The 13,460-nt window shown below is 41.4% G+C and overlaps 1 protein-coding gene across 4 annotated transcripts in view; it reads left to right on the top strand.

The window, feature by feature from the left end:
• Positions 1 to 13,460, top strand: part of LOC109043565 (uncharacterized) — a 433,004-nt gene that overhangs the window by 203,128 nt on the left and 216,416 nt on the right. For all 4 annotated transcript variants that reach the window (XM_072296982.1, XM_072296980.1, XM_072296983.1 and 1 more), the window contains exon 2: positions 722 to 872. In XM_072296982.1, coding sequence (XP_072153083.1) covers positions 798 to 872 — 75 coding nt within the window. In that variant the 5' untranslated portion in view covers positions 722 to 797. The remainder of the gene's footprint in view (positions 1 to 721; positions 873 to 13,460) is intronic.

Genomic DNA, 13,460 nt, shown 5'->3' with positions numbered 1-13,460 from the left:
CTGGTGGTAAACTCATTGGTTTACTTTGATACAATATCAGCGGCTTCTGGGATCAACAATGTCCAACAGGAAAAACAGAAAGTGATGACCAGTTCAAATTTGTTGGACATTTTGAGCGTCATTGAATGTTGAATGACGTCAGTGGCATTTGTACAGTGTGTCTACAAGTCCGGAAAGTCCGGAAATAGTTCTGATTTTAAGGGCGGTCCGGAAGTACTAGGAAAGCACGGAAATTCCGCAAGAAGGTCCGGAATTTTTTAAATTTTTGTCGCAATTTGAGCGAGAAATTCGAATTTTTTAAATTTTTCGAATTTCGTCAATTGGAGGTACTGAAAAAGTACTAAATTTTTCTGTTGAGGAGGTACTGAATTTCTTCGGAATGTACTGAAAAAGTACTGGAAAAGTACTGCTTTTTGTCCATCCTGTTTTAGTAGACACACTGCATTAATCGAGATAGGAGAGTTACTTAGATTTCAAAAATCATGATTTTGAGCCATATACTTCTTGAATTCTCAAGTTTTTAAATGCATTTATTTCGTAGCCACACTCAAAATTTCAAATATCAAAGTGCAACCGTTCCAAAGTTAACAGTGGAAGGGGGGGGGGGGGTTGCCAACCTCTTGAGTCACCCTGTATGGTGACAGCTTCTTGTGTGCGCAATGTTGCTTTAATTAAATGTGTGAGCATGTTGTAATTATTTCGTTGTTGTTGTTGTTTTCAGAGGAAATGACGGCGGGAATGGGCGACACATCAAAGCGGAAACGGTGGTCGCGGGTCGAGACTCAACCAGAGCGGCAATGACATCTTACAATCCCGCCAAAATCGCCGTCACCAGTTACCTTCACAATCAAAGTGCTATCAGCTTGAAACAGGTATGCGTTTCTAAACCATCAAACACAGAACAGGGAGCGGGCTGATTATTGAAATTCATAGATATAGCGATAGACTAAGCAGACATAGGGAGTACCGATCCTATTGGTTGAAATGGGTAGTTCCTATGGACTGAGAGAGAAAATTCTGGACTAACTATAGGGTCTATCGTGGGTTGCCGTTAGTTAGTCTATTACCTTCCTTCCTTGTCCATTGCAACCACCCGCTCCTTTAATAAGGGTCTTTATGGTTGCCACAGTCAGGGGATACCGGGAAATGTCAAGGAAAAATCGTCAAATCACCTTCATTTGCTTTCTCGATTGATTTACCGGAAAAGCGAGTAAAAACGTGATTTTCGGCAGTTTTCTTGGTGGGAGGCATCAAATTTGGATTCAGCTACCAAAAATACATAAGAATCAGCTTTAAACTTTTCTGACTTCTTTCTTGCATTCATACCCCCTTTTTAGATCTATTGATACTGGACTACGAGTGGGTTTGACGTTTCGAACAACAAATTCTGCCTGAAAACTTTTTCTAATTATGTCTTTTACACAATCTGGCGTTTGTTCACCAAAAGGTGTCAGGGAAATCAGGGAAATGTCAGGGAATTTAATTCTCCAAATTCTGTGGCAACCCTGGATCTCTCCATATGCTTTTTGTCTTGTTTGTCTAAAGTTTTGTCTATCAATCCCAATTATCAGTCCGTAGGCCAGTTCCTCTCAGCGGAGCCGTAACCAATCCACGGAGACGCTCAGCAAATCCGAATGTTTTTCTTTCGTTCGGGCGGCTTCGGGATGAGTCGTCTCATCCAAAAATGAGGAATTAAAGAGCAACGGTAGTATTATTGCCCGCATGGCGCTAGAAAAACTGTGTCTGTAGGCCAGCGCTCCGCCCGAGTGTCGGTGTACATCCATCAAACGGCACAGCAACGAATTCCTGAGATCTTCATTACGAGGTATTTCCTTCCTCATAATCGCGGGTCCGTTCCAAAAAGAAATCTCTCACCCACGATTCGCCGCCTTGCCAGATCGCGCGGATCCGAAATTCAGGGAGTTTCACTGGGAAAAAAAACACATTGGGTCTAAAGTCCAGACTCCAGAAAAATTGACAAGAAAAAATACTCTTGATTCAATCAGATTTTTGCTTAAATCAAAAAGAAATCCGCTCAAATTAAGAGGCTTGGTTCTTCATTTAAGCAAAAATCCGATTGAATCAAGAGTATTTTTTCTTGTCGATGTTTTTAAGAGTCTGAACTCTAGATCCAATGTGTTTTTTTTTTCCAGTGTGTAAGTTTTGGACACTGAACCCGAAACGTCTAAAAGAAAACATCTAAAGGAAAGTTTTCTTCGAAGGTCTGGGAAAGTCAAGGAATTTGGCAATTTTAGAATATGACCAAAACAATTGAGACAGGGTCAGGGACCTGAAAAATGAGTACAAATTGGTTCTTTGACCTTTTTCCAACGCATACTGAAAAAGAAAAGTATATAAGTCCAACTTTTTCACTCCTCCTTACTCATCGATCACCAGGGAGTCTTAAATGTTTTCCGGTAATAGGATTCGTTCGTAAAATGATTAATCTTTTAATCACGGTCAGTAGATATGGGGGGGAAAAATATATTTTTCGTGAAACTCGTTTTTCATCTACAACATCGGAGTAAAATTCACCTTTCCTCCTGATGGTATCCGCTTTGATGTGGCAACGTCGTTAACGACCGTGACCCGATGGGCTATTTTAGCGCTTGGTTCGGAGCACTCGACAAGCCCTAGAATCGTAGCATACCATCTATCCTTCAAGTTCACCATGGCGTTCGAATATTAATCGTATCAAGCTTTTGAGAATCGCATCACAAACTCTAAATCATGTTTCAAAATTTTCGAAGCAATTTTTATGTTTTCTAAAAATATTTTCAAATTTGTTGCCATAATGAGCCCTCTGAGACGTCTTTTGTGGCAAATTTTAGATAGCTTTCTAGCCTCCGGGTCAATACGCTCCTTTTTTGCCATGAATGTATGTATCTAAAATCGTATACAGAAGCGAATAGAGACACTCTGCAGTCTCTTGGGGGTAGGTAGAATATTCTCCCTTCAAGGCTCCACCAATCAACCCTTGAAACGATGATCTCATTGGCCGTTGAGCGACTCGTCAGGCGGTGGTCAGGCGTGCTTTGCGATATATTGATTGATCTGCCATTTAAACCTATGGAAAAGGATCGATATACAGTTTGTTCGCAACGAACTTATTAATAATCGATTCTTTATTATATCTTCAAACGGGAAAATATCGATAATCGATCATTCACGCCTCGCCATTGTCGTCAAGCTATTCGTTCAGTAAACGGTCATCAGTCTTCATTCGGCGAATGTGAGCGTTGGCCTCCGGAAGTAACTTTTACACTTTATGGAAGGTAGCAGTGTGGGAGTGGGATCCCCAAAATATATTGCTTATGGTCTCGTTTGTCCACCATCGTTTTATTGCTTTTATGCCGCATTGCCGCATGACATCCGCACTGCAGGGTTGCACGCGTGAAACGAAAAACATGAAAGATTGGAAATTTTTGTGACATTTTTTATGAGATTTCACGAGGCTGTGAAATATCTCATGAAATTTTACGAGGCTGTGAAATATTTCAGGGTTGAAATTCAACGAGGTTGTGAAATATTTCATGAAATATCACGAGGCTGTGAAATATTTCATGAAATATCACGAGGCTGTGAAATATTTCATGAAATATTACGAGGCTGTGAAATATTTTATATTTTTCAGGGGCTAGAGGATGCAAGCATTGCAATCCGCACTAAAACACAAGAACAGAAGAAAGTTACCATTTTTACATTTTGCGAAACATGAAAAAGTAACCGGCGTCTCTCAATATCTTTCATAAACTTCTGCAATTTCATGAAGTATTTCACGTGAAATTTCAAGATTTTATTTTCCATGAAAAATCGCAACCCTGCCGCATCAGGTTACGTAGTTGATGGAAAAACGTTAGTCTCATGGCTTTGAGAACGTGGAGCAGAATCGCGGTAGTGACTTTCTCGAAGGAGACCTATCGTTGGACATGCCGTTTACTCGCGGGGAGGGCGCAAGGGCGAGGAAATAGATTTTTCAGATTTCTCGGACAACTCAAGCGTTGAGCGTTGAGCGTTGAGAGTTGAAACTCGGGCAGCCGATGCGCACAGGAAATGAATCTGTGGTTTAGTCTAATGACAATAATCCCGTCCCAAGTAATAACAGCTTGTGAATTCAGAAAATGTAGGGGCGGTCTAGTTTCACGCATCGCATTCCTCGAATCTCGAGTGGATTTTTTCCCCCGCCCGGGCGTTTTCCCTCGGCCGCGCGCTTCTCGGCGCTTTTTCGAAACGCTTAGAACGCTCGCCTTTAACGACGTTTCCGCGGATCAGAATCGTCCGCCGCACACTGGTTCGAGTCGATAGGAGAAGTCGCACAAAATTTGGAAAATTTAAAAGCTTACAACTCAGCACTGGAAAAAAAACACATTGGATCTAGAATTCAGACTCTTGAAAACATTGACAACAAAAAATACTCTTGATTCATTCAGATTTTTGCCTAAATCAAAAGGAAATCCGCTCAAATTAAGAGCCTTGGTTCTTGATTTAAGAAGCAGGAAGTCAACAACTGTATACATCATGCTCAACTTTAGGTTCAGGTCAGCCTTGCGGTTTGAAATTTCCGAAGGTTTTACCAAATAAATGAGCACCACACTGGAAAAAAAAAACAAGAAGAAACATCCAACATGAATATGTTGGAAAAGCGTGCCGAAGAACTAAAATCTAGTGTGTGCACTATTTCCATTTCAACGAGATGTGTATAAATTAGTACTCTCTGCAAATTGGGGAGGAATTATTGATTTGATACCGTTGAATGTAAATACATTTTATTGAAAATACGTTTTATTGAATAAAGAAAGTAACATAATTATATTGGATGAACAAAGAAAATAACATCATAAATCATTTAACTTAATTGGTTCATTCAGAATTTCAAATTAAAGTTTGGAAATTGTTCAGTTTGTTGCGTCATGTTGGAGATTGCTCAGTTTGCAGCAGCAGAGTATGGAGTTTACTCTCTGTTTAATGAGTCAAACTTTGTCTTTTCTCTTTTCTTCGATTGGTTTGTATTAAAATGAGACTTTAAGGTATCTTTTCTGGAAATTAAAAAAAAAAAAAAAAAAAAAAAAAAAAAAAAAAAAAAAAAAAAAAAAAAAAAAAAAAAAAAATGCAACTTACACTCAGAGAATCAACAAGGGAACCTAACCTCCAAAACTCTGCCTTCCAATTGGTCGAATTGGAGATTGCTCACTTCGCTGCAGTTGTAACTATGGAGATGCAGCCAACTTGGGTTTAACCGCTTTTGAAAAGACGCTGATTCGCTAAATAGTTATGGCGGCATTTAAACTTCTAATTTAAATCCTCCGAGCGTAGAAAAGCTTATTTGACGTACCTATGAAAGAAAATAATACGGTTTCCACGGGAAAATGTTCTCAAGGGTTTCCAGTAACAGGATAATTCGGTTTCTCGATGAATGACCTTCAGGGCTTGACACTATAACAGTTCAAAAACGGAAGAACGGATCCGACGGAAAAAAAATTCGGACCGCCCCTTGAAAAGCATTGGTCGATCGGTGTGCTGTACTACAGTACATCCGAGTGATTTCAAAAAGCGAGCCCTATAGGCACGCTTAAAGAAAAACACATTGGATCTAGAGTCCAGACTCATGAAAACATTGACAAGAAAACATACTCTTGATTCAATAGGATTTTGGCTTAAATCAAAAGGAAATCCGCTCAAATTAGAGGCTTGGTTCTTGATTTAAGCAAAAATCCGATTGAATCAAGAGTATTTTTCCTTGTCGATGTTTTTAAGAGTCTGGACTTTAGATCCAATGTGGTTTTTTTCCAGTGCGCTTACAGAAAATTTTGAGGTTCTAAAAGTGGTTATATTGGTTTCCTTGTAAACTTTTCTTGTACAGGGTGTCTACAAGTCCGGAACTTCCAGAAAGTCCGGAGATAGTATTGATCTTTGGAGGGCGGTCCGAAAGATATGTAAAAGTGCGGAAATTCTGCATGGAGGTCCGGAATTTTTTCATTTTTTGTAATTTTTGTCGCAATTTGAGCGAGAATTCCAAATTTTTGAAAATTTTCGAATTTCATCTAGTGGAGGTACTGAATTTCTTGGGAATGTACGAAAACGTTCTGTGAAAGTACTGATTTTTGGCTAGCCTGATGTTTTAGTAGACACCCTGTTGTAGAAGCACCCCTTAAACTTAATGATGTGACGAAATAAACATCAAAATTTTCGGTTTTAGTGAAAAATTTCATGTCCGACCTCTCTGATTGGTCCGATCCACTGTGCGCCGACCGAGGAGTGAATTATTCCAATGATATCTCACTTCAGGTCCGTTCGGTAATCCTATTATCAGTTCTATCGCCCCATCATGATGTCCTCATGCCCTCCATCGTTCCGTCACCTTCCGGCCGAAGTATTGCAAACGCCTTGCGACGTTTCCAAATTTCTACAGCTGTATTTTTTTTACCTAGAAATTGTTGGTTGAATCTGTTCAAAAATTTCACTGAATTTTATCGGCAGCATGAAGAAAATTCCGTGAAATTTTCGGACAGCTTCGTTGAACAATTTCTCTGTAACTTAAGAAAATAAAATGACGGTGGAAATTGGAACGTCGCATTGCGCTTGTACTACTTTTCCGGAAAGGTAACGGTTCGTCGACTCCGGGCAAAGGAATTCAACTTCATTCCAAAGTTATCCAATTTACTCAAACAATTCATTTATTTTCCAAAAATGATCTTGTGCAATTTTTATCCCAATTTTTTAATGAAATCTGAGGAAAAATCAGTGAAATTTCCAGTTAGAAATGCCTAAGATTTTCCTTGTTAATATGCAATTTGCGAGAGGAAATTTGGCAACGCCAAAATGGAGTTACTTTTAGTTACATCCTTTCGTGAGGGAATGATGCATCGGAAAACGGGAACTTTTCCGACTTGGCTTTTCTCGAAAAGCTTTGAGAAAAGCTTTGATTCCCAGACATATCCGAGCTTCAGATCGGTGGGGTAGTCTCCATGCTGAGTTTCTCGTTTCCCGTGCGAAGGAACGTAACTTCATTCCAAGGTTGCAAAATCGACTCAAATAATTCAACTTTTTACAAGAAGAAACTTGCACAATTTTCGTCAAAAATCTACCTGATTTTTGCTTGAGATCAGAAGACAAATCAGTGAAATTTTCAGTCAGAGATTCTCAAAATTCCCCTGGTAAAAATGCAATTTCCATGGAAACATCTGGCAACATTGAAATGTAGTTACGCTCTTTCTTGAGAAAAAATACGAGTTATGGCCTCGTAATCCCATACATCTTAACGCTGACATGATGGGACACTAAGTGAAGTAATCGATGATGTCATCGGTAAGGCACCTGGCCGCGCCTAGGGAGTCAAGACAATGTGAATCCATTTCTGATTGGTTCCCGTATTTTAGGCCTTCACAGTGTCACAAACGGGAATAAAGATCACATTTTCACCGATTGCAAAGATTATAATCTGGAATGGACCAGGGAATTACGGGTTCGGCAAGGAACAAACGGAATGAGAGAAGAAACAGAGTAGGAATTTGAGAATGGGCCGATCGAAGATTACAAAATACGTTCAATTTCTGTAATCTGTATTCCCGTTTGTGACTCCATGAGGGGGTATTGTTTTGACTCTCAGTATAAAGGGACTCTAGTCCATTCTACACGATAATCTTTGCAATCACTGAAAGTGCAATCTTTATTCCCGTTTGTGACACTGTCATTGAGTACTCTATGGACACTGTGGAGGCCTAAAATCTGTAAAATACGGGAACCAATCAGAAATGGATTCACATTGTCTTGACTCTTAGTATAAAGGGACTCTAAAGTCATCTGGCCGCGCCGTGGGGGGAGGGGTGTTATTTTAAATTTAAGACTAATAGTTTTCAAACGTGTGGACCGCCGCACAAATGAAATAGATTAAACCGGAGTGGAACCGAAGCCGCTTTTGTGTTCCCCTCCTTCGGGATCTGAGAATCCGCGGTTCGGTGGCAGGGCGACAAGAGGAACGCAACAACGCGACGCGACGCCTCGCAATAGTCACGATCCGTTTGTTTGTTTACCGGTCGGTCCGATTGTCGGTGGGTAGTCGTGTGTCGTGTGCTACCGCGCTAATTCAAAACCGCGTATCCGCCAGTAGGGACTCTCGAAAGACGGTAGTCGTCCGTATAAATCGTCGCTCCCCTGACGTAAGGGCGTATCTTCATTTCCACATGAGCCTCGGTAAGCATAAAGCTTTACGTAGGACAGGGCTCACGTGGAAATAGAGATCTGCCCTTACGTCAGAGGAGCGACGAAATGTGCGCGAAGCAATCGACATGGAGCGAGACCCTAGAATCGATTGTTTGTAATTGATTTAAATGGAGGAAAAATCGCTGTGAAGTTGGGCGGTTCTCGTTGGGGGCGACGTGTGAAACCCCGGCTCGATTTTCAACACCTGGTCCGATCGGCCGCTTCGTGGCTGCAGATATGAAATATCGTGCACCGGCCCGAATCCGACTTTCTCCCTCTTTTGCATTTGGACGTTAGAAAGGGACGCCCCTCACCCCCTCGCCGTTCGATCCAGCGCTTGGATTTCCGATCTTTTGCTCGTTCCGCTGATCTATCCTCAAGGACAAATCCGCGGTGAAAGTCGGAAAACACGTGTCTCAATCGCGGTGCATGACTCAAAATTTTGCGCTCGCACAATTCGTCGTTTCGTGAAGAGGAGAATGTACCCCCATTTTCAAGTTCGCGAAACCTCCACTGGAAAAAAAAAAACACGTTGGATCCGGAGTCAAGACTCTTGAAAACATGAACAAGAAAAAGGACTCTTGATTCAATCAGAATCTAGCTTAAATCAAGAACCAAGCCTCTTAATTTAAGCGGATTTCGTTTCGATTCAAGCAAAAATCCGATTGAATCAAGAGTATTTTTTCTTGTCAATATTTTTAAGAGTCTAGACTCTAGATCCAATGTGTTTTTTTTCCAGTGTAGTTGCGCACGTCTTTTTTACCACAAAAATAACAGCGCAATTCCTAACAATCGCCATATTTTCCTGATCAAAGCTGCCGAAAACTATCATTTAATTTCGTTCTTTCTGTGACTGTATACAGGGTGTCTAGCATCAGGATTTTCCCGATTCTATCAGGGTTTCAGGTCAATCAGAATTTAATCCCGATTTCATCAGGATTTGAGCAAAAATCGGTCGTAAAATCAGGATTTGAGAAAAGTCGGCCGTCCGATCGGATTTTTTTATCGAGCTATTTTTGTGGAGTTACTTTCTCCTCTTTTCCTCCGGAAAAAGCACGATTTGATCAGGATTTGGAAAAATTATGAAGTATGGATTCAGAAGTCAAAAATCAGGATTTCCCAAAATGAAAAAAAATCTAGACACCCTGCTGTAGAAACCCCGCATATTATCAACATTAGATCATTGTCAATACTCCCTAAGTTCCCGGTATTTAAATCCCTCAGAAACCCTGCAAATCATAGGAGCAGATATAAACCATCACACCATCACGTAGCATCAAAATCGGAGTTTACCAGCGACTGGATGTAAATCCATCTCTCGCGTGCAGTATAATCAATTGGGAACCTCAAATTACGGGTCGTCGATTTGAAGAGCGTTCAACATGTTGGTATAAAAATCAATTGACATTCCCCCGTAATTATCCGGCCGTCATAATTCTCTCCACTGGAGATTTACGTCCACCCTAAGTGCGACCTGGAAACGGCATAAAGAAGCGAGGATCCCTCGGTGATTTTTGGAATCCATCCATCACAACGGACCTTAACGCGAGTGTTGTTATCCGAGAGCAATTTCGTACTAAGTCCGAGACGAGTTGTTGAATCACTTGGTATTAAAACCGCGTCTTTTTATGACTTGATGAGCCTGGACTTGCATGTTTTCTCACAGGCTACGAGGTCCTTTCGAAAAATTGATATGATTGGTTTGAAAGATCACTTTTCTATCCGTTCGTTTAAGGCTCCATCAGTTTTCCCTATTGCACAACTCCTCACGTTTCGTTATTTCAGCGGCGTGGCGTACTTTGCGATGTATCGATTGATCTTGCATTTAAACCTATGGAAAAGGATCGATAAACAGGGTGTTCGCGACTAACACCCTAATAATCGATTCTTGACCGTAGTTTCAAATGAGGAAATATCGATAGTCAGTCATTCACGCCACGCCACTGGTTATTTTTGTCTCGATATTTCGCATTTTAATCCGTAATGCTGCTCTGCAAAGACGATTACATTCATCGAGGAGAAAATTAGCAGGTTCGCATGATGATTCGCAGTTTTAAATCCCGGAGTGCAATCGTATATTTGCATGTTAGAGACAAGAATACTTCGAGACTTCACCAAAGAAACGAGTTGAGGATTTTGTCGTCTGTATTAAATTTCTCCGTTATGCTTTTTAGCGTTGTAACTTCATACTCGTGTTGATTTGAAATTTCCAGTTTTTCGAATGAGACTTTCTGCCTATTTCGCAACCGAATTCGATGACTCAGTCTGAAACGAGGACTTGTGTGCAAAAAAGACATGTTTCAATTCTAGTGTTTAAATTTCATTTTACATTTCTACTCTTAACGGAGATAAGAGTCCTTTCAGAGAGACGAAAATTTAACCAGGTATTCTTCATAATTTAAAGATATCCTAAGTACACATTTCAGGTTTGATAAGCAAGTAGTTTCCGTACTAAAGTAAACTTTTGGTGGAGATCCTGAAACACAGTGATGAGGAAGGATTTTATCGGGATTGGGAAAAATTGTGAAATCAGGATTGTGCAGTCAAATATCAGGATTTCCCGAAATGAAAAAAAAAAAACAACTAGACACCCTTTAACTTTGTCTATCAGTTTTAATAATCAGCACAGTGTATTAGTGCCAGGAAACTATAGAATTTTCAAAACGAATTTTATCAACCCGGCCTTGCACAAAAATCTCTTCTAAATTGCGCTGAGAGGACAGTGAACATTCATCATCCATCGCTGTTATTCCGCCAATATAGATCCTGCAGTGTGTTCGGGTGTGCAGACAGTAGACTAAAATAATGTGCATGCAGGTGGACGACCCTTGTTCCCCTGCCCAGCCCCCGCGTTCCCATTAAGGGGGGCAGGAGGGGGGTCGCTTGGAAGTCGTAATCCTGCGTCCACGCCAGGGGACCTGCACCAGAAACGAGAGACGCAAAAGAGGTCCTGTGTTGCCATTCTCAACCCATTCCTCCTTCCGTTTTGAAAAGTCGCCAAGCTTTCATATGGTTTGCAGAGGCTCTGGAAGGCAGAAAGGTTGTAACGTTCGATGATTGAAGTACGAAGTCGAGGATTCATTTAATTCGCCCGATTGCGGAAAACTGTCTCGCTCTTAATTTTCATCCACCAAATTCCTATACCTTAAAAAAATTGAAGAGAAAAATCGTTTACTTGGTCCTTGGAATTTTTTACTAACCTTACTCCATAATGTAAAATCATTATATTAACGCGTAACGGATAACGCCTGACCCCTTCGCTACCCCTTCCATTTCGCAGCCCATACTCCACCCTCCATTCTTAGTGCCATTGAAAACCTGTATACATGAGGCACACAGTGCTTCAAGGGTTGGACCGCGTAGCGGTCAGGGGCATTGGCAGATCCAGAAATTTGGCAATACCGGATTTTCTCCATTTAAACCTATGGAAATGTATCGATTTTTGGAAGGTCCAGGTGCTCCGACATTAATCGATTATTTAACATAGGTTTTAACGGAGGAAAGCCGGTGTTACCAAATTGCTGGATCCGCCTTTGGTCAGGGGCAGTAGCGTGGCGTAACTGATCGATTTTCGATATTCCTCCACTTAAACGTATGGTGAATAATCGATTATCACGGTGTTCCCTGCGACCACCCTGTTTATCGATACTTTTCCATAGGTTTAAATGGCATAACAATCGATATATCGCTAAGCACGCCACGCCACTGGTCAGGGGACGTACCCTCCTAGTTTCCGCGGAAGAATGTGTTATAAAATGTGCACGGGCCCCGTTCGCGGGGGGGGGGGCGTCGGGGGGGCTCGACCTTGATTGTTGGCGTATGCGCGTATGTCGTTAGCAGCGTTGCCGAATCGGTCCTAGCCTTTATTTTATACTTTCACTCAGGGGGCTTTCTTCGGGAAATCGGGCAACGTGACAGTCAGTAGTTGGACCGGATCGCGGTTTGCCATGTTTGCCGGATCGATCGGATTAATCGGGATTTTACTCGGGATTGTGGTGGTGAAACGACTTTGCGGTTTACCGGCGGCCTTGTGTGCTTCGAAGCCGAGTTCTCCAAGGACTCGACTGCTTTTGAGCTTTTTCAAGGCGCCTTTGCTCCTTCAAAAGCTCATTGAAAAAGAGCTCGTGACGCCTTGAAAAGTAATTGGGCGTACAGAAGGGCCTTGAGTTAACCTTCCAGACTGCAGTGCGTGATTCTTGGGCAAAAATAGGACTATTTTCCTGGATATAGTTTTCTTTGATTTGTTTTTGAGTTATTTATTTTTTTAAATGCCGCCAGTCGGGCGGCGGGTCTACTACTTCTCCGGCCCTCAGCCAAGTATTTTTAAAGCTCATATTTTTTTCTGAATTTTGGTGACGTTTATGAACCAAAACTTATGGGAAATTGCTGTTCTCCACAAATTTAAGCGCTGAGCTCACCCCCGACCTCAAAAATATCGAAATTTTAAGTCAAAGGAAGGTTTCAGGGATTTTAAGGGGAAGTGACAATTGTTGCCTGAATTTAAAGAGAAATTTACAATAATTTTGCGCAAGAGAACCAGGGACCTTGTAATTATTATTTTTGTTCGAGTTGTACGCAGGATTTTTATTCGCAAACTGACTTAGTAGATCTGCATTTTTCAAGAAAAAAAATATCTACATCTAAACCGAGAAAAAAATGCTATACGAAGATACTCGGATACATTGCGGTGCTCTTGCTTTTAGCATGGTAGTATGATGCTTCCGAAACTGCGGTATTATTCTGGATGTTCAGATAGCACCCCAGGTCAGAGCGTAATGCTTCGAGGGGAGAGGGGGGGGGGGGGCTGTCTGGAAAACCGGTCAAAGCGCCACGCGCCAGGGGGTTCAGCCGCTCGATCGTATCTACAAGCTAATAAAACATGCGGGTATAAATATCAACCCTTCTTCGACTCCAACCTGCCATCGCTTTGATTGATTTGCGTCTCCGTTGTTGCCACCTCGTTGTGTCTCCTGATTGAGGAGATGTACCAAAAATTGTGGAAAATAACCCCACCCCCCCTCTTCATAATGTTAACCCCCGAATTTTTAGTTTTCACGAAATTTTCTTCACACAGAGAAGAGCAATCTCGTAAGTTTTCAAGAATTGACGTTCAGCAGTTTCCTATTTATTAAAAAAATGAAGTATGACAAGGAGTCTGCAACGGTGCAAACCAATATACATGGTCTGGTAGTCTCAACGTCGATATTTGATATCTATTGGTTCGTTTTTCCTTCAGCGCAAATTTTCCGCCAAGTCTGAAA

Source organism: Bemisia tabaci, chromosome 2 (assembly GCF_918797505.1).
Source record: "Bemisia tabaci chromosome 2, PGI_BMITA_v3".
Lineage (NCBI taxonomy): Eukaryota > Metazoa > Arthropoda > Insecta > Hemiptera > Aleyrodidae > Bemisia > Bemisia tabaci.
This window is presented reverse-complemented; position numbering and strand designations above follow the sequence as displayed.